This window comes from Macrobrachium rosenbergii, chromosome 12, assembly GCF_040412425.1.
Source record: "Macrobrachium rosenbergii isolate ZJJX-2024 chromosome 12, ASM4041242v1, whole genome shotgun sequence".
Lineage (NCBI taxonomy): Eukaryota > Metazoa > Arthropoda > Malacostraca > Decapoda > Palaemonidae > Macrobrachium > Macrobrachium rosenbergii.
This window is the reverse complement of record NC_089752.1, coordinates 16,930,582-16,949,948: the sequence shown is the minus strand read 5'-3', so window position 1 is coordinate 16,949,948 and position 19,367 is coordinate 16,930,582. Positions and strand designations below refer to the sequence as shown.

General features: G+C 39.4%; 1 protein-coding gene across 10 annotated transcripts in view; it reads left to right on the top strand.

Moving 5' to 3' along the window:
• The window catches only part of LOC136844412 (GRIP and coiled-coil domain-containing protein 2-like), a 415,740-nt gene that overhangs the window by 339,079 nt on the left and 57,294 nt on the right, over positions 1–19,367 (top strand). For 8 of the 10 annotated variants that reach the window (XM_067113578.1, XM_067113573.1, XM_067113574.1 and 5 more), the window contains 5 exons: positions 533–733; positions 2,354–2,386; positions 5,915–6,130; positions 7,720–7,827; positions 8,185–8,283. In XM_067113578.1, coding sequence (XP_066969679.1) covers positions 533–733; positions 2,354–2,386; positions 5,915–6,130; positions 7,720–7,827; positions 8,185–8,283 — 657 coding nt within the window. The remainder of the gene's footprint in view (positions 1–532; positions 734–2,353; positions 2,387–5,914; positions 6,131–7,719; positions 7,828–8,184; positions 8,284–19,367) is intronic. The other 2 variants (XM_067113577.1, XM_067113581.1) reach the window with 2 other exon arrangements.

The window sequence follows — 19,367 nt, the reverse complement described above, 5'->3', positions numbered from 1 at the left end:
CTCCCCCCGCCTTCCTTCTTTCCTTCCCTCGCTATTAAGTAGTTCATCGCAATGTCTTCTTGTATAATAGAGCAGTCTTTTTCTTTGATGCTTTTTATTCTTATCATTTGAGTAAAATCCACTTCTCTTCACTCTTATTTATCATTTTCTCTTACCTCTTCTTCAACAGTGTGCGACATCCGTAATTATTAGTTAGGTCAGAATTCCAGTGGTTACTGCTTCATGGTCATTGTTTCTCTCTCAAATGCGCATCTTTTCATCACATCATCCTTTCAAACATGCCATTTCAGGTTCCTATTTACAAACACACCCTTTGATTGTGGTACATCAGGTAACATGAATGGGTTAAAAAATAAATTTTTTTCTTGTAGGGTTTTAAGAGTTTCTTCCTTAATTTATTTTGATAACATAGAGTTTACTCTATATTTTGTTTGATTAATATCAGATAATTTACTTGGGTGGTAGGCATCAGCAAGTGATTCTTACCCAAAAGGCTTTAGCTTTGTAGCAGTCTTCTTGATGTATTTTTCAGAATCAAGAAGAAAGTATTGCATCTAGTAGAGAGGAATCAGCTAATTTAAGAGGGCAGATAGCTGCTTTGGAAAAACGGTTGTCTGCAGAAACGGAGCAACAGCTTGCTATAGAAGAGCGAAGAAAAAAAGCTGAAGAACAAATGGAAGAGCAGCGTAACAAAGCAGCACAGTATGCTAAGGAGTTGGAAGAAGCCAAGCAGGCATGTATTTTAATGTTAATGTTGCAGAAATAATAGTTTAGTTTTCTTCATGTTTAGTGTAGAGCTTCCATTTCTTTGGGGTAGTTGTTTTTATCTGATAGTAGTTTGTTTATCACAAGCTCATCAATCCTATTAAACCCTCACTGTGGTCTGTGATGTTTCCCATACGTACAGCCTTTAGTTCACAAAATGAAAAGAATGTCTCCACAACGTTAGTACTGTACCACCTGGACCCTCTGCCATCAGTCCATCAACCACCTCATATCTCATGAGTCTGCTGCCATGGCAACAACTATGCTTAGTACTCCTTTGTTACACTTTCATAGCTTCCTTCATTTTCTCTGCCTTTACTGTGACTAAAGGAAAGCAGGAATGTATGACTGGGTTGGTACTACAAGGTTCCTGATGCTACCTGTGACATCAAGCTTTCAGTCTACCTCTTGGTGAAGCAATGAAAGATATGGTCTGGAAAACTTTTAGTAAGTTTTCAAAGACTAGGGAAGATAAGTGAAGACAAGAATATTTCATTATGCATCATTTAAGTGTTTTTAAGTCAGTCATTGCCCTTCATATTTCATTTTTGTAAATTTTTACCTTTATTTTTTTGTCTATGCATTGCGTTTTGAGACTACTCCAAGTAAGGAAGCCATGCTGTATTCTCTTGGGTTCATAATCTCCCTGATTATACCCTTTTGAGTTTAAAAGCTTTAATCCATGACATACAACAGTGTCCATGGTCTCACCTGGGTCCTTCAACACCTCACAAACTATCCAGGACATTGGCAGTTCAGCCCCCCACATAAATTGCAATTCCAGCATAATATGCTTGATGATTTTGTGATGAACAAGTAAGTTTTTATAGGAAAAGTAAGTTTTTCTTACAAACATGTCAGTCATATTTATAGTGCCTGCCTCCCACGCCAGTGATCATGCAGTTGTAAGTTCTGTCTACATGACATATGGGTGGCTCATGGGTGGGTGGTTGGTTAAGGGTCCAGGTGGCAATATTGTCAGTGTTTTTTTTTTTTTTTTTTTTTTTTTTTTTGTGAACAAAAGGCTTTGAGACAGGAAATAATTTGATGAGATTGGGGTTTAATATAATTTATGGTTTGGTATGAAAATGTTTTTTTTTATGAAAACATTGTTTTAGAGTGTATGACTTTTAAAGTAAATATAATGCTTTATACTTGCAAACGAGGTATGAAGAACAACCGTTGATGAGTAGAGATGAGGTGCATTATTTTGTCTTGTTTGTGCGTGTTTGTGTATTTTTAAAGCTTACAGTATTCTTGCATGTATGATGTATTTTCTGCTTCATATATTTAACAAGGCTTCCATGTAATTTGTGAATAATGATAGCTCTTTAAGAGGTGTGCATGTGCAGTAATGTGGGATGTAGTGCATTCTTAGAGTAAGGAGTTTCTCTATTTGTTTGAACAGCAAACTGCAGTAGTTAGACTTTTCATACTTAAGCATGTTGTGTATATTGTATTCTGATATTTGATTACTTATATATATGTGTTCATTTGGTTTACTTTTATTTCAATTAAAGTTTTCTTTTAATCTATCCCCATTTTGTCTGTTTGCCCCTTTCTCGGTCTGTCATGTTCTTGTCTCCAGAACAATGGGATGGTCTCTGTAAATGACATAACGGTAAGTTCAGTCTAATTCTAGCCATACCTAAATAGTATAACATAAATTCTATGATGTACATAAATTTTACAGAAATTTCATTACTTTATAATGAACAGTATGGTGGTCTTCATTGGTAATTTGTCATCTGTTGGAATTTTATTTTGTACAGTATATTAATTTTCTTTAGACATTCTAGTGTGACTTGCATGGCACACTGTTAGGAACCTAATATTCGCTCTGCAACAATCCTTCTGCTCATGGCTGTAAAACATCTGTAAAACTTTATCCTGTAGTTTTCACTTCTCATTTTAAGAACACATCCTTTCAGTCAGGCCTGAGGGAATCTAGAAATGACTAAATAGTCTGGCTAACTACTTCGCTAAAATAGTTATTCTTTGGCGGTTTTTTGATCCCTACTTTGTAATTTCATTAATTCTCACCATAGCGCTGAATGACCTTGGCTTTGTACCTAAATTTCATATTTCATTCCATTCCTACTCAAAAAGCAGGGTTGCAGTTTGTGTAGAGGATATTTTTTCTGAGACTTGTTCCTTAAGCATAAACCAAAAATTCTTTTGATGCATAAGCCAAAAACTTCTCACAACTCTGTTTTGAAAATATCTCGTTGTTCTGTTTGATGGAAAACTATTAAAATTTGGAAATAAAGGCTTCATGGAGTTGTTACACAGACCCATTAATCATTATTAGTTTTTATTCCATTTGAAATGGACCCAGCCAAACCAACTATATGTGTTGAAAGAAGAAAAGTTTCAATGTACATTCCCAACATGGTTTACTTTCAGTGCACCAATTTGTCTCATTTTTCTGTGCCAACCCTCACCTAGAAGACTGAGGGGAAAGGAGGAGGGCACTTAAGATTATGATTAATGGATTTGTGTAAAAACTGGCATGTCAGTTATACAAGTTTTAAATCATAATTACTTATCAAAACCCATCAGTCATAATTAGCCTGAATTATAATTAAGGAGTAGGATGAAGCAAAAGGACCTTTGGGAAGAGGGACAAACTCATGAAGAAAGGGATGAATTGCTAGAATCCTTTGACCTTTAGCACAAGCTTCCTGCAATGATCAGACTGTGAGAACTATCGGCAGATATTGTACCACAAACATAGTTACAAGGATATGAAAGAAACTTACCAAAAGCCAAGGGACTGCTCTAAGAATAGCAGAGAATGCTTGATGAAATTAAACAGTAGAGAAAATGAGAGTTCTTGAACTTGAGGGCATTGATTCAGAGTTGTTTAACAGCCCCCAAGAAAACAGCTAAATAGGTACACCCAGGAAGCTCTCAAATCTGACATAAAAAAAGAGGCCTTCAGAGTCCAATTCTGGTGACTCAAGAGAAGGGAATGAGAGCAAGGAGGCTAAAAAAATGAATTAAGGAGGTTGACTTGAGAGCTCCCACAGGGTTGAAAAAAAATTTAGGAGATAAGCAGGAAAGGCACCAAAGGCCAGGGAGGCCAAAACAAGACCCAAGTAGAAGGAGATTCTCAGTCATGAATTCTTGGGCAAATGTTAAAGTGTTTAGAAGAGGCAAGGGCAAACAGAAACACAACCAAGAGGAGTAAAGAGCAGGAAGCGTGTCCAACCAGAGCCAAGAATGCAACAGTTGATGCCATGATTTCCACTACAGAGAAGTGACATGAAGACTCTTGGGAATCCTTTGAAATGCAGGAGCCAAAAGGTGAAAAGTTTGAAAAGTTCTGTTGCTGTTATGAGCTCATCCTCTGAGAGGAAAGACTTGTTAAAAGAGAAGAGCAAGAACAAACTGACATTCTGTATACAGAAGAATTTGGTCACTATGGGTGTTTTTCTTTTGAATACTCACCTTTATACCTCAGGTGCCTGGTGTGTGTACTATCCAGTTAAACCCTATGGTGGAAGGCATATGGATTTCTGAGGTGTCATTGGCTTGACTGTCTACATGCTTTGGAAATATGAACTTCTTGCATCAGGTTTTTCACTTATATTTAGAGACTCATCTGCTTTGTCCTCTTAAATTTCAGTTTAGGCTAATTATGATCAATGGTTTTTGTATGCTGTAAAACAAGTTATTATCTTCGATACTCTTCTCCCTTGCCCCCCTCAACTTTTAATACTTTTGCTGTGCAGGTGATCTCCTCAGTCATTAGAAGGTCTCGTCCGTGACGTAGGACTTATCTTCTAAGTCATAATTCTTTTGGTTCTGGTTAAGCAGCTCAAAATAGATAAAACATTTCCCTTATCATTGTAAGGAGCTTTTGTCCATATTCTAGTGATAAATCGTAACATTTGATTTTCAGCTTACAGTATGACCTCTGGATGAGGGGTTGACCTTCAGTAACTATCAATATGCCATGAAGGGAGGGGGTTTTACTCGATGTTGAAGTAGTACAGGGCCTTTTATTTAGAAATGACAATGATAGTAGTAGACCTGTACTATCAGATAGTTCTGATAGTGACAGTAGTGAATATGGTGATGTTTATTATATTGTACTTATAGGCAAACTACCTTAGATGATTTTTTACTTCAGGTTTTATCAGAGCTGATCATGAATCAGAGGAGATGATAGAGGAGGCAGCTGATTTGTTAAGCACCAGAGGTTGTGTGAGTAAACAAAAAAGTGATAAAATTTGCAAATGGAAGGCCATTGAAGATTTGGTTTGTAAAAATTGGTGCTCTGAAACTTTTATTAGAGATATAATAAATTCACATTTTCTGTAGAATGCCTATGTTTTTTTTCGTGAGGTTTTGTGATAAAGATTTTTCAAACTGAATGACAAAATTGAGGTTACTTTACTCCATGCTTTGAGAGGTATCACACTGAATGAATTAATGATAAAAGGTACATAATTCAGTATTTGAATACTGAATTATGAATTATGAATTATGAATCATGTGCATAATAAAACATTATAATAACATAATAGTACTGTGTAATATTATAACAGTAATGAAAATAACAAATATTGAAATACAAATATAAAAGGGAGAAAATTAGTCAGTTATACGATTAGCAGGACACTGATCTCATCACTAGTTGTCATAACAGGCTCACACCGAAAGGGTTAAGGTACCTGGTGCGGCAGAGGAATGAGAGGCATTGTTTGTCGGACATTGGGCTGTGAACTGGGCTTGGACAGTTTGACTTTCTTTCTTGCATCTTTTTATGGTGTTGTGACTGTCTCTTCCACCCAGAATAGTAGCTAATTATGATTACAGTAATGGGTTTATATAAAAACTTCTATTTTAACCGTATTTGCCTTTTACTGTTAAATTGCATTAATAGTGGTTTTTCAATCAGAGTTGGTAGGATAACATGAACTAACAGACTTTGTTGTTTTGAATGTAATTACCTACTATAACTGCATTTATAATGTGTGCAGCATGCTGTTGCATTTTTAATTTACCCTTCATTGGGCTATGCAATACCAAAGTGCATAGTTTCTAACTAATATTTTCTTATGGTACTTAAGTTATAAAGTATCCTTGCACATGAAGTCAGAATTTTACTGACATTGAGTTTTTCAAATTTACTGCACAGGATATTAAAAACAAAAGTCTCATGGACCTGGAAATGAGAGATTATGAACTTACAGTGGAGGACCTAAATAAAAAACTTTCAGAAAAGGAAACTATCATCGTTGAACTCCAAGCCGAAATTTCCCGGGAGAAGGGTCGTTCTAATAGTCTCCAAGATCAGTTGACACATCTAACTGCTCAGGAGGCTACAGAACGAGAAAGAGCCGAGAAAATGAAGGTATATGTTTTTAATTAGGATTTGGGCCAGTAGATTAATTCAACCTAGTAACTCATACTTGGCATACAATCAGCAGTATACATTTTCATGTGAAATAATTTTTTGTAAGTAGGAAAAATTAAGTTATAAATGTTTTATATCATGAAAGCAAACATTGTATTATATAAGCAGCTGTGTTTTTTAAAATAAAAAAAATTGGCATATTTGAATAAGGGATATGATGCTGAACTTCTTTGCAGTCATGATATCAAACTTAAAGATTTTTAAAGAAACAAAGTACTGTATCTGGATTTATTCTTATTTTTTGTCACTGAACATGCATGTTAGCTTATCATGATTATTATGCAACAGGTTGCAATATCAGATTTTGTCAGATTTTTTTTCATGTCCAATTCTCATGTAGGTAACTTGTTTAAAAGCAAATGTTAGGCAAAATTCATGGGATTTTATCTCTGCTTATGAAAAATGGTGTATGTCTTTGCTTTACCATGTCATTTATTTTTTATCCCAGTGGAAAAAATGATCTCAGTGAGTTTAAATTTCTTATTCAGGCAATAAAAATATAAAAGAGAAACTAATAAAACACTCATCAGGGTAACTTGTATGTTTACTAACAAAAAATAACTGCATGCCCTGAGACTGGAGTTGCATGATAGTGTGCATAATATGCCTGGAGTGAGCTGAAGACTTATTAATATACTTTGAAATTTTTGGATTTTATTGTGACCGTACATTTTCACATTTTCCTGACAAAATTACTGAGTCACCTTTACAAGTTAATATTGTTCTGCTTCTGTGGAGGTCACCTTTTGTCCAATTCTTCAAAGTTTCCAATATATCCAGGTGTTAATTTCAAAGGTAAGGAATAATAATTTTTTATGTTCATTTCACAAAAACAAACCCTGTATAGACCATGTTTTTGAATGATAGGAATTTTGACAAATTTTAAAAGTTGCTCAGCTAAAAATTGTACAATGAATTCAAGGTCACCAGATACCAGTTTAAATGTCTGTCATTGTCAAAACAGAGCTTTAGGACTATTTAATAAAAATAACACTGAATTTATCAGATGCTGAATCTGGTAGTTCTATAAATTTCCTATAATTGCTGATATTTATATTACAGGATCATAAACAAATTAAACTGATTTAGTCAAGACAGAGACTGACATTGATGATGGGATGAGTCTAAGACTGTACAATACTGAAAAACTATTTATTCATAGAAGTTTGTTCTGAAGTAGTCTTCTAAAGGGCAGACTGATTTTTGCTGGTTTTGATTGATTTATTTTATTCCTTTTTGTAAAGAGCTTTTGATTAAGCTACAGCTTCCTTGACAAACTGAAAGATTTTAGTATTGCGTACACAGTTGAGAACAGTAGAACAGTAAGACATTTGGTTCTCATTGTATTTTTTGTCTGTTGCAAAAACTGTTCAAGGATAGTACTGGCTTATTGAACTTTGAGCAACTTACCATATCAGTGATTGTTGAAGAAAAGCAGTAGTAAAAATGTATAGTTTACTAAAATGCATTTATGGTTGCAGCTGAGGATCAAGTTTTTATAGGTTTATAATTTTGCTTTAATGCAGAAACTGCTGTTGGATCATAAAACACAGTTAGCTGAATTACGTCAGTCTCAGGAAGTGCATCTTGCATCTCAAGAAAGTGACAGGGCCACTATTGAAGAGCTAACGCAGGTAGGCTTTGATTTTTTTATATTATTTTACAAATGGATGGTGACTTAAAAAAACTTTCCTTTAACCTAGTTAATGACTTCTCTACTCAAACTAAAGTTTAATAAAACTTAAATACTTATGGGTGCTGTGAAGACAAAAACTTTAGTATTATTTCATTAATTCTTTTGTCAAGATAGCCATTGGAGAAAGCATTTTTATTAGGAATGATAATGATGAATATAAGTGAGCATTTGTATTATAACACAGGATCTTAATAGGTGGAATAAAATGGTCTAAAAATAGTACTAAAATTTATTTTTTATGTGATTATTAAAATCTGTTATTATTATTGTTCCTGAAATTGGTTTTATGATGCAGGAAGTGGAGAAACAGAAGCTGGTTTTATCTGAGGTTAGCAAGGAAAAAACGAATTTGGAGGACACAGTACGGAAAATTAAATTATCTTCAGAAAGACAGGTAAATATGCTTGCTTACTAATTGTTTTTGTTAAGCATTCTTTAGTAGTTAACCCTCTCGCGCTTATGGGGGTCCCTATAGTGCTCCCCGGTATGTGACTTATGCCGTGGAGGGAAAAGTGGGGCTTGCGCAGAAAAGTTTCTTTGTAAAAATCGATAATTCCAAACTATAACTGATACACGCTTCTGGTTTTTTTATGATGTCGGCAAATGATTGAATTTTTTCTTAAAGCAATCAGAAAATCTTTGCAAGGCTTAGAAATAATAAAAAAGATGTGGTGAACGTGAAATTTTTAAGGAAAATCTTTAATATTTTTTTAAAATAATCATGAAAAATATAATAATTAGGTTTGGAGAGTTTATTTTATATGTAAATTGTGTGGAAATGTTTGAACTTTCATGTGGAAGCAATCATTTTGCTATAAATGTGTTTGCTAATTAGCTGTTACTGATTAAAAAATGCTGATTTTTTACTGAGTGCAGTTTTCAGATTTTCCAACCGACTTATGTTGACGTTTCATATTGTACCAAAGTAAGGAATAAAGATAGAAAAAAATAAAGGTGGCATTAGAAAGCTGAATAAATTTCCTATAAAACACACAAAAGAAAGATATATGTATTGTTAGAATAAAATTGAGCGATTGTCGTTAGATTACGGACAATCTTTATTTTTTCCTAAGAAAATATACCGCAACGATTATCATATAGAAACGTTGATATTTTTACATTTTGCTGTTCAGCATGATAAAGTACAAAGAATGGCCATTCGAATGATATATAATACATGCACATTGAAGTTATTTACAGATGCACAAACAGGCGTACAAAAAATGATCTGCACATGCAAAAATTCTGGCCGAACTACAGCATTCAATACATATGTATATATACACTGACATTTTTCGTAATTACTTGGTAATAAATGATGCTAGAAAAAAAGTGAAAACTGCATTTTCTTGTAGGTCCAAGATCTGCCCACACAATGGCGCAGTCCTTGTGTTCTTCGGATGACTTTTTTTTTTTTTTTTTGGTGAATTTCCCCTGAAAATAACTTACAGATGACGCGGAAATCGCATCATTGGAGCACTTACGGCAAAAAATTTGACGCGGTTTCGTGTCATCGGATCACCAAGGGGTTAATGTTTATGAGAAAAGTTATGTCCCATTAGTGAGTGTCAGTGTTCTAGAACAGTATATGAGTTGTTACCTACATGGTGCATATTACAGTGTACTGTAGTAATGCTAAGTGTTGTAGAAATTTATATATTGCAATACACTCCCTGAACACCTGAATTAGCCCTGGTTACCTACCAGCGAACTATATCCCCAACTCATTACCCACTAAGTGGGTAGTGTAATCAGCGTTACCAACGCTTACAGAAAAATCCTAACAAATGAGTTACCTAGCGTGCCCGTTGGCAACGCTGCTGCAAGTCCCGGCTGTGTATGGCCGAGAACCCCAATTGCTTTTTGTTCGCCGTGCTGCTGGACTTGTCACATCAGGCGAAATTTTGGTTATTAGCCCGACCCCTTATTTTCGTTTTGGATTGGATAACGACTTGGACTGGTTTGATCGCCCCCTTCTCTTCTGGATTGTTCTTTCTCCCGTTTGACTTGGCCTGGCTTGGATTTTGAAATGGATAAAATGGACAAGACACCCACCCTTGGACAACTCCTGTTCCACTCTGCTTCTGCCGACGACGGAGATCGCTACCGCTGGAGACACCGCAGCCATCGTTCGTGCACCTGCAAGAAAGGACAGTACCCTTAAAAACGACAGACACGTTGTGCATAAATTGCAGGAAGGTACAATGTAGCGTCACATTGCGATGTGACGAGTGTAGGTCATGATGCGACAACACAGATGGAGGATTATCTCAAGCATAGGAAATCATTAGCTTCTAGGTAAACGTAAGATCTTTCAGCGGTAGAAACTCAGGGTTTGACAAAGAGGCTTTAGAGTCAGAATTATTTAGGAAATTAGAAGACAAATTGTCAGCCAGCATGTCTAGTTTGTTTTCAAGTTTCATGTCAAAACTAACAGAGATAAAGGATCAGGAAAAAGTTAATAGGGACACAGAACCTAATCGCTCTTTTCAGCTCCCCTGCCTGTTCAGAATCAGCCCCTAACGGGTTCGGGGTCATGAGAATGAAACCTCAAGGTAGGATCTACAGGCCCCGGCGGAGAGCAGGCAGTGTCAGCAGCAGATTTCCCCCTTTCACCCTGGTAACGTAAGTCCTAAGGTAAAATCTAATTTAGGATTGCGCAGACAGTTAGAATAGGACAGTAGTAAAGAATCAGGAAGATAAGTTGAAGGTGCAGTCGGAGTCAGGTGTCATTAGGTTGCGGCTCCATTGTTGGATCAGCTGGTTCTTTTTCCCGCAGTAGGCTCTCTGCAACAAAGGTTGCAACTTCGGTAGAGAGATGATTCAATTTTGGTTCCTAGCTCTTCTAGTGTGGATAGGTTGGAAAGTATCCCTTTCTCTTCTTCCAAGTTTCTTCTTTCCCCTCGGGACAAACCTTGATCCCTTTCAGAGTCCAATTCAATTGATCAATTGCTGAACATTGCAGAGTATAATGCTGATCTGTTGGGACTCTAAAAGGCTACAGATCTTTAGTTAGAAATTGTTTTTAATATTGGTTTCCAACATTTTTGAGCATGTATTGAAAAATCTACCTGAATTTACAAATGATGCTTTACAGGATTATCAGGGGAACAGAATCGGGTCTATTTTCTTTCCTTAAAATCTATGGCTTCTTCTGTATCCACGGGCATCTCTTCTCCTATGGTTTCAAAATCTTCTTTGGGTTTTCTCAACCTTCCGTTTCGGTCATTCTTCAGGGAGACTTTCGTTTTCTTCTCTCGCTCATCCGAGCTCTCTACCGTTAACGGACTTGCCTTGGGACAATCTTCCACAAATCATATGTTCTCGCCTTCCGGAGCCTGTTGCTGCGACATCTGGTAGTGCACGACTGTTCCCGTGTTCAATGTTTCGGCCCCGTAGTCTCAACAATCACCTCCAGCAGCTAGGTTTTGGGTAACCTATCATCCACAATCGCCGGTTCGCACCGCAGTTTCCATGCGAAACTCCTGTGAGCTCCGGTCCGCCTGGTGAGTTCCTCACATGTATGATCATTACCGCAGGGTTCCCGTGGTTTCCGGAGGTGGCTTTTCTTCTCTTCCTCCTACTGTACTTCCTTCTACCTTTCCAACAGGTGTCTCTGCTCCTCCGGTTAGGACGGTTTTTGTAGGTTCGGGTTCAAGTTATGGTCAACATGAGTTTTTCCCACCTTTGTTCTTCTTCTTCCCAAATAGCGGAGTGTTCAAGCGCGCGATTCCTCATCAGCATGCTTCTGTTATTCAGCCCAGTCTACGAAGTATTAAGTGTTTCTCCGCTTTCTGAGGGGGCGGTTCGCCCAGGTGTGTCTGGTCAGCGTAGCTCCACCGTTGTTGAGAGTGCTTGGGTTTGGCGCAACCCTTCTCGGCTGCCCGCAACATTGCGGTTGATTCCCCAGGTGTGCGTCTTGCGCACTCAGGTATTTCGTGTTCCGGGTTAACTGATCCAGCATTTTCTAGGGTCAGCCTGTCTCTGTTCCTGTCTCGACTCGGTCGGATCTTTCTGATAAGGATTTCTCTTGCGAGGAAGAGGATCCGGTACGGAAGCATGTTCTCCTTCAGTAACGAGAGCGAATACAAGCAGATGGTGGACTTCATTCATGCTCTTTACCCACAGTCCAAGGCTCGGAAGAACCTTTTCAACCTAATCAGGCAATGTTTGAGTCACTGTTCGGCGATTTTAAACCAGTGGTAGCTCATGCACCAAAGAATCTAGTTTGGTTTGGCCGTGTCGAGCAGGCATTGAGGAGGCGGATGGTAGGTTAGCGGCATTAATTGGGTCGGGTAGGCAGGATTCCTCCTTACTTCCTTCTCGTAAGGGTTTTACAAGGTTGCGGGTAACCCTTCTGCGGGTGTTAGGGTACCTCTTAATGAATCAGTGGAAGCTCTTCTATCTAGGGTCCCTTCTTGAATCGTTTGGTTTCTGTCACGGCGAGAGAAGCGGGTATTTTGGAAGACACTTTTCGTTCTCAGTCAGAGGCTCTATCCCATTCGATGTGGATGTTATCTGGTTTAATGGGGTTCCTTAAACAGGACGGTTATTCTCCTCGGACCGGTTTTGTTCGACAATCTCATCACCGGTGTCAATGGGACTGGCTTATCAGGCAAATATATCGGCTGGTTGTACGACCTTCTTCGGTAAGAAAAGGAGGGATTTCTTTCTGAACCATCTACCTCCGCATTATCCAGATATTCACAAAAGGGCTCTGTTGAGAGCACCTTGGCGCTCAGCAACAGTCTTTTCAGGGAGGAAGATGTAGCTTCGATGGTAAATTTCGTTTCCTCTTCTTCAGCTGTCGAGTCACAGCAAGCCATGATTCGAGTGGCAGCACAGTCCTCTAGATCTCCGAGAGGTTCCAGGATGACATCTCCAGCCAAGCGGACCCGTTCCAAATCACCAACCAGGTCCCCTAAGAAAGTCCGTTTCTCATCCAAGACTTCAGCTTCTGCTTCAGATCCAAAACCTTCTGTCCTTAAGAAGGGTTTTCGGAAGTAGGAGACACTTCCCTCGTCTGCACCGGTAGGAGGTTGCCTAGCTCCATTCTGGGAATCCTGGAAGGAGTATGGCGCGGAGAGTTGGGTAGTGGAGGTGTTAGGAAGGGGTACAGAGTCCTTTTCGTTCCCCTGCCTCCTCTATCCAGCTCACGGTTCATCTTCCCAGTTATTCCCCCTTCCTCCATCAGGGAATAGCGTTAGCAGCAGAAGTCGAGCCCTCTGGGAAAAGGGGCATTAGAACCCGCTCCTTCTTCCCCAGGTTTTTACAGTCGGATTTTTGTGGCTCGAAGTCGGGAGGATCTTGGAGACCCATCATAGATCTCTCGAGTCTCAACCGGTTCATCATCTCCCGAAGTTTCATATGGAAACTTCTCAGTCGGTGCTGCGGTCGGTCCGGAGAGACGACTGGATGATTTCAGTGGACCTCAAGGACGCTTATCTCCAAGTTCGGTCCATCCGAATCTCGGAAGTTCCTTCGATTCTCGGGTCCAACTGGAACATTTCAGTTCAGAGTCCTCTGCTTCGGTCTGACCACAGCACCTCAAGTCTTTACGAGGGTGATGTCTCCTATTTCAGAGATAATGCATCGTCGGGGTTTCAGGATGAGGCGATACCTCGACGATTGGTTAGTTCAGGCTTCGTCAGTAGAGGAAGTTTTGCAGGCGAGGGACTTCTTACTGAATTTGTGTCAAAAGTTGGGAATACGCATCAACTTAGAAAAGAGCTCTTTGATTCCAGCTCAGACAAAAACGTACTTAGGGATAACGATTCAGACGCGTCGTTTGAGGGCTTTCCCGACGGAGGAACGAGTTTTGGCAATGCTGAGCCAACTAGAAACATTCAGATCGAACAGAGTGCAACCTGTAAGCCTATGGAAGAGCTTGCTGGGCAGGATGGCCTCCCTCTCTCTCCTAATTCCAGGGTCTCGTCTCCGGATGCGTTCTCTTCAGGCATGTCTCAGGAATCGCTGGGACTTTCGGGAAGAGAACGCATTCATAGTCTGGGACGATTCTTGCCTGAAGGATCTTCGGTGGTGGTCAGAAGAATATCATCTGACCATCGGCGTAAGATTGGACTCCCCCATTCCAGATTTCCATCTGTACACAGATGCCTCGGATCAGGGTTGGGGAGCAACCCTGGAGGAATGTCAGGCCAGAGGCCTTTGGACGAATCTGGATCGGAGGGAGTCCATCAACCACAGAGAACTACGAGCAGTAGAAGAGGCTCTAAGTTGCTTCGCAGATCAGTTAAGCAACAGGACGGTAGCGCTCTTTTGCGACAACGTAACCGCTGTGTCATACCTCAAGAAGGAGGGGGGGACAAAATCACAAACTTTGAATCAAGTCGCCCAGAGAATTCTCCGCTGGTGCGAGTGCCACAGGACTACTCGTTCCTCAATTCGTATCGGGAAACTCAACGTTTTGGCGGACGCCTAAGCCGGTCGCAAGAGGTTCTGGGGAATGGACGTTAGTGCAGGAGGAAGTTCAACTTCTATTGAAGAAATGGCCAGCAACCATAGACCTGTTCGCTGAGACTAAACTTTCGCCTCCCAGTATACTTCTCCCCAGTAGAAGATCCCATGTCGTCGGGACGGACGCCATGTTGCATTCTTGGAACGACATGCAGACGTATGCATTCCCTCCGTTCGGAATGATTCAACAAGTGTTAATGAAACTCAGGATCTCCTGCAACACCGAGATGACGTTGATTTGCCCTTTTTGGCCTCAAAGACCTTGGTTCCCGGACCTTCTCGATTTACTAATAGATGTTCCGGTTTTCCTGCCAGAGAGGAAAGATCTTCTCAGACAGCCGCACTTCCATCACTTCCACCGGAACCTCCGTGTGCTGAAGCTAGCTGCGTGGAGACTATCCAGCGAGCAGCACGTCATGCCGGACTCTCTAAGGCAGTGGCTCGCCAACTGTCTTTCTGTCTGAGAAGATCATCCAGAAAACTATATCAGGCCAAGTGGGCAGTTTATCGCAGTTGGTGTCGGAACCAAGGTCATCGTATTTCTCTACCAACGGTAAGCTAAGATAGCGGACTTTCTTCTTTTTCTGAGGAAAGAAAAGAAATTTTCGTACTCTACGATCGACGGTTACAGATCAATGCTTAGTAGTACGTTCCGTTTCCATCTCCGGAATTGGCGACCAGTAGAATACTTCACGATCTCTTAAGGTCTTTTAAGATAGAACGCCCAGTTCTTCCCTTCGGGCACCATCGTGGGATTTAGCGCGGTTTTGACTCTCCTTAGGTCGTCAGAATACGAAGCCATTAGAAACACTGTCATTAAGACAGTTAACGAAGAAGGTATTATTTCTAGTTGCTCTGGCCACAGCTAGAAGAGTAGGAGAGATTCGAGCTGTCTCAAGAACTGTATCTTTCTCAGGGAAAGATATTTTTCTGTCATATTTGCCGGAATTGCAGCTAAATCGGAATCGAATCGAATCCTTTACCCAGAGCGCGTTTAGAGTAGCGTCTTTAGAAGATTTCGTGGGAGTGGACGCTTCAGAAATGCTATTATGTCCGGTCAGGGCGCTGAAGGCTTATTTATCACGCACAGAAAAGATGTTGCCTCACCCGAGAACGTTATTCGTTTCTCCCAGACGTCCTTCACACTCGATCTCGAAGAATGCTATTAGTTTTTTCCTAAGAGAGGTAATACAACAGGCGCCGGCTAATTCTTCGTCTCTTTCGAACCATCGAACTCCTCTGAACGCCCAAGAGCTCATAGTATTAGAGGGTGGCGACATCGTCGGCATTTCTCAAGAATTTCTCGGTGTCGGCAATCTTAGAAGCAGCTACTTGGAAATCAGTATCAGTTTTCACTTCCTTCTACCTTAAGGACATTCAATTCTCGTCGGATAAGGGTTACTCGCTGGGTCCTTTTGTTGCGGCCAATTCAATTCTTTAGTAAAGGGTAGATGAAAGGTGGGGTGGGGAGAGTAGGGGCAAGGTTAGACAGCATAAGATAGGGGAGTAGTTTTGTCAGTGAATGAATTCTTTTACGAAACTGAGGATAGGTATAACCAGGTGGTTTTCAGCTAGATTTATTCAACCTCTCGGCACAGCATCGACAGCAATGGACGGCAATGATTGGAAGCTCCGACTGCATTCAACTTATCCTCCGTACTTGAGAGGCTACAATAGCCACATGGGAGACTCAAATGCGTTCCCCTCCATACATGAGAGGCTACCAATAGCCACATGGAGGTTCGCCAGGCTCCGCTACATGCGAGGCTTTGATTAGCCACATGGGAGTTAGTTCCTTCTTCCGTTGGAGGTTTTCCTTGAATACCACATGGGAAGTAGCTCGACCCAGACAGTACCATGACTCGAGACTGACGTTAAGGGTACTCTCTCCTTCCAGGCATCCCCACCTGTTAAGTAGACTACCAGGTGAGGTTTGTTGTTGTTTTTATGCAGAATAGACGATAATGAGTTACCTGCTTTACTTGTTGGTAGGTCGGTCTGACTTAATTGAACCCACCTCCACTAAATTTTGTTAATCGGGCTAATTCAGGTGTTCAGGGAGTGTATTGCAATATGAAGTTTTCATAATAAAACTAATATTGTAATACTTACCTGAACACCTGAATGATTCCCACCCTCCTCCCCACTTCAATATGATTAATGAATAACGCATGGTGGGGTTCTGGCCATACACAGCCGGGACTTGCAGCGTTGCCAGCGATGCAGCTAGGTAACTCATTTGTTAGGATTTTCCTGTAAGCGTTGGTAACGCTGACAGTTAATTACCCACTTAGTGGGTAATGAGTTGGGGATATAGTTCGGGCTGGTAGGTAACCAGGGCTAATTCAGGTGTTCAGGTAAGTATTACAATATTAGTTTTATTATGAAAACTTCATGTCTCATGCTTTGCAAAGTCCTTTACAATCTGAGTGTTTTCACATCTTTTTGGATGTGCCTGGAAGCTTATCTTTCAAACACGTAAAGTTTAGGTACTTTGCTTGTATGTTGGTGTAAATTTACCATACTCTAAAATGGAAAGAATGAATTTAAACTTTGGGGGGATGTCTTAAGACAGACAAACCTGTAGAGGATATGACATCTGAATAGATAAGAGAAAAAATAAGAGGATACAAAAAAGATAAAGCTCCTGGACCTTTAGGAGCATGTAAGTTGATAAAAATAATTGGAAACCTGGTCATGGGAGATGTAACCAGAATACTGCATATGGAAATATATGGCGGAAATGAGATCAGAAGTAATATTGCTGGGGCATGATATGAAAGTATGGGAGAACAAGTAGAAGAATGGTTAAAAAATGTTATCAACCATTTTCTTATGACTTTGTGCCAAGGAAATTGACCTCTAAGGCAACAGTGATAAAGAAATTGTTTTTAATATATTTGTATATCTTGAGAAGGCATTCAGCATTTTCAAGACAAGCAATGAGATGGGTATTACAGAGGCTGAGGTTACTAGTAAATCTTATCAGTTGATGAAAATAAGGGACTACTTGCAGGTTTGCAACTTTTATCACACACACACAAACACACACACAACCCCCCCCTCTCTTTATCTCTCCGATGGAGATCAAGGGGAGGAATGTGTGTGTGTGTGCTTGAATTTGCAAACAAAATGAAGAACAAAAATAAAATTGTAGGTTAAAAGTAAAAAAAGTACTTGAAAGTTTGTGTATTTGATGATATTCAGTGAGTTCAGGTAAATACAGTTATGTAAATGATTGTTTTGTTATTCCAAATCAAAGTGTAAGCCTAGCATATTTGTTAGCCTGAGTGTATACCCACACATGTAGTAGCACGTATTGTTCCCCCCTTCTTTCTTAACAGTTTGTTCATACACAGATAACAAACCTTTGGTCTTTACTTAGGATTCAGCTCATGGATGCGAGCTGTAATGGCCATTAACTTTTCAGACAAGGTTGTTAACTACCGACGGTTGGGGGGGAAGCCCTGCCAACTCGTCAGTCTGCGCACCACTTTGCTTTAGGCTGCTGTCGAGTGAAGATGTCTGTTGTGCTCTCTGCCCGATTGCCATTTACTTTTTATGCTTTTGTTGTTTGTTTATTTGCTTGTTTATATTGTTAATTATAATAATAAAGTATGCAAACCCCTGATTTACAACTGTCTGCTCCTGAGAGGAAACTGATTTCCCTTAGGTGTTGCCCAGGAAAAGACAAACCCTGTACAGGCAACCCCCAGGTAACGTGGGGGTTCTGTCCCCACCCGAGTGCCACTAACCGAAAATTGTTAGTACAGTAAACCCCCCATATTCGCAGGGGATGCATACTGCCCCCTAAATAGCTAAAATGTGTGAATACTTAAAACCCTTCTAATAACATTTAGAACTGCCTATTTTGATAGTTCAAACACACAAAAAAACTATAAAAATGCTTGTGCAGGTATTATCCTACTTACGATGGGGTTAGGTTCCAAAAACCCATCGTTTGTTGGAAAAAACGTATCTCGAATATAGCCTAGCTTACACTAGGGTATTCAGTACAGTAATACCTCGAACTTGTGCGATTCGAGTTGCACAAATTCACAGACACACACATTTTTTATTGGAACCTAACTAATGGTCATACACGAGTTTTTCACAGACACGCGAACATTTTCGTACACTGAGAAACCCAGCAAAGTGTTTGTTTAATTTTTTATGTAATTTATAAGTTTTCTGCTTTTTATGTAAATTAAATAACATTAAATATTAAAATAATAATAATAATAATAATAATAATAATAATAATAATAATAATAATAATAATAATAATAATAAAACTGTAATACAAAAATTTGTATTATCTGAATAAACAAATTCTTCCTTCATCTTTTGTAAGAAGGTGGAAGGCAAAAGTTGTCAGACATGTCATTTAACATGACAAGAATGAGAGTGTTGCTAATCAGTGGTCACTCTCTCTCTCTCTCTTAATTCATCTAAATTGTCACTCTTAAGTAAGGACAACTGTTATCTCTCTCTCCTGCCTGAAGTTAGCCAACCTACGACATTGCACTGTTTCTCTCTGTATGTCTTAACTGTACAGTAGGTATTTTGAATTGATCTAATTTTACCTGTACCTTTACAAACTGTAAATGCAGTTCTAAAACATAGAGACATAGAGCATTTCAGAACAAAGAGAAAGTGACAGAATAAAAAAGTTTGTAAACGGGGCTGAGAAGACTTTAAAATAGATTGGGGAATGGGGGAGAGTCACACACTATATCTTAAGTCAACCATTTATTTTTAAGGGTAGTGTGTATTGCTAACTTCAACTCCGTCTAATACTGTAATTCATAAATAATATAACTTGACATTTCAAGTAAGGACACCTCTCTCTCTCTCTCTCTCTCTCTCTCTCTCTCTCTCTCTTGTGTTATTCTTTCCAGTCTCCATAATAACTGGATAAATAATTTCACTCTCTAAGTAAGGACAACCCTTGAACCAGGCGATTCTTTTTACCGTGTGTTGGTTCTCTCTCTCTCTCTC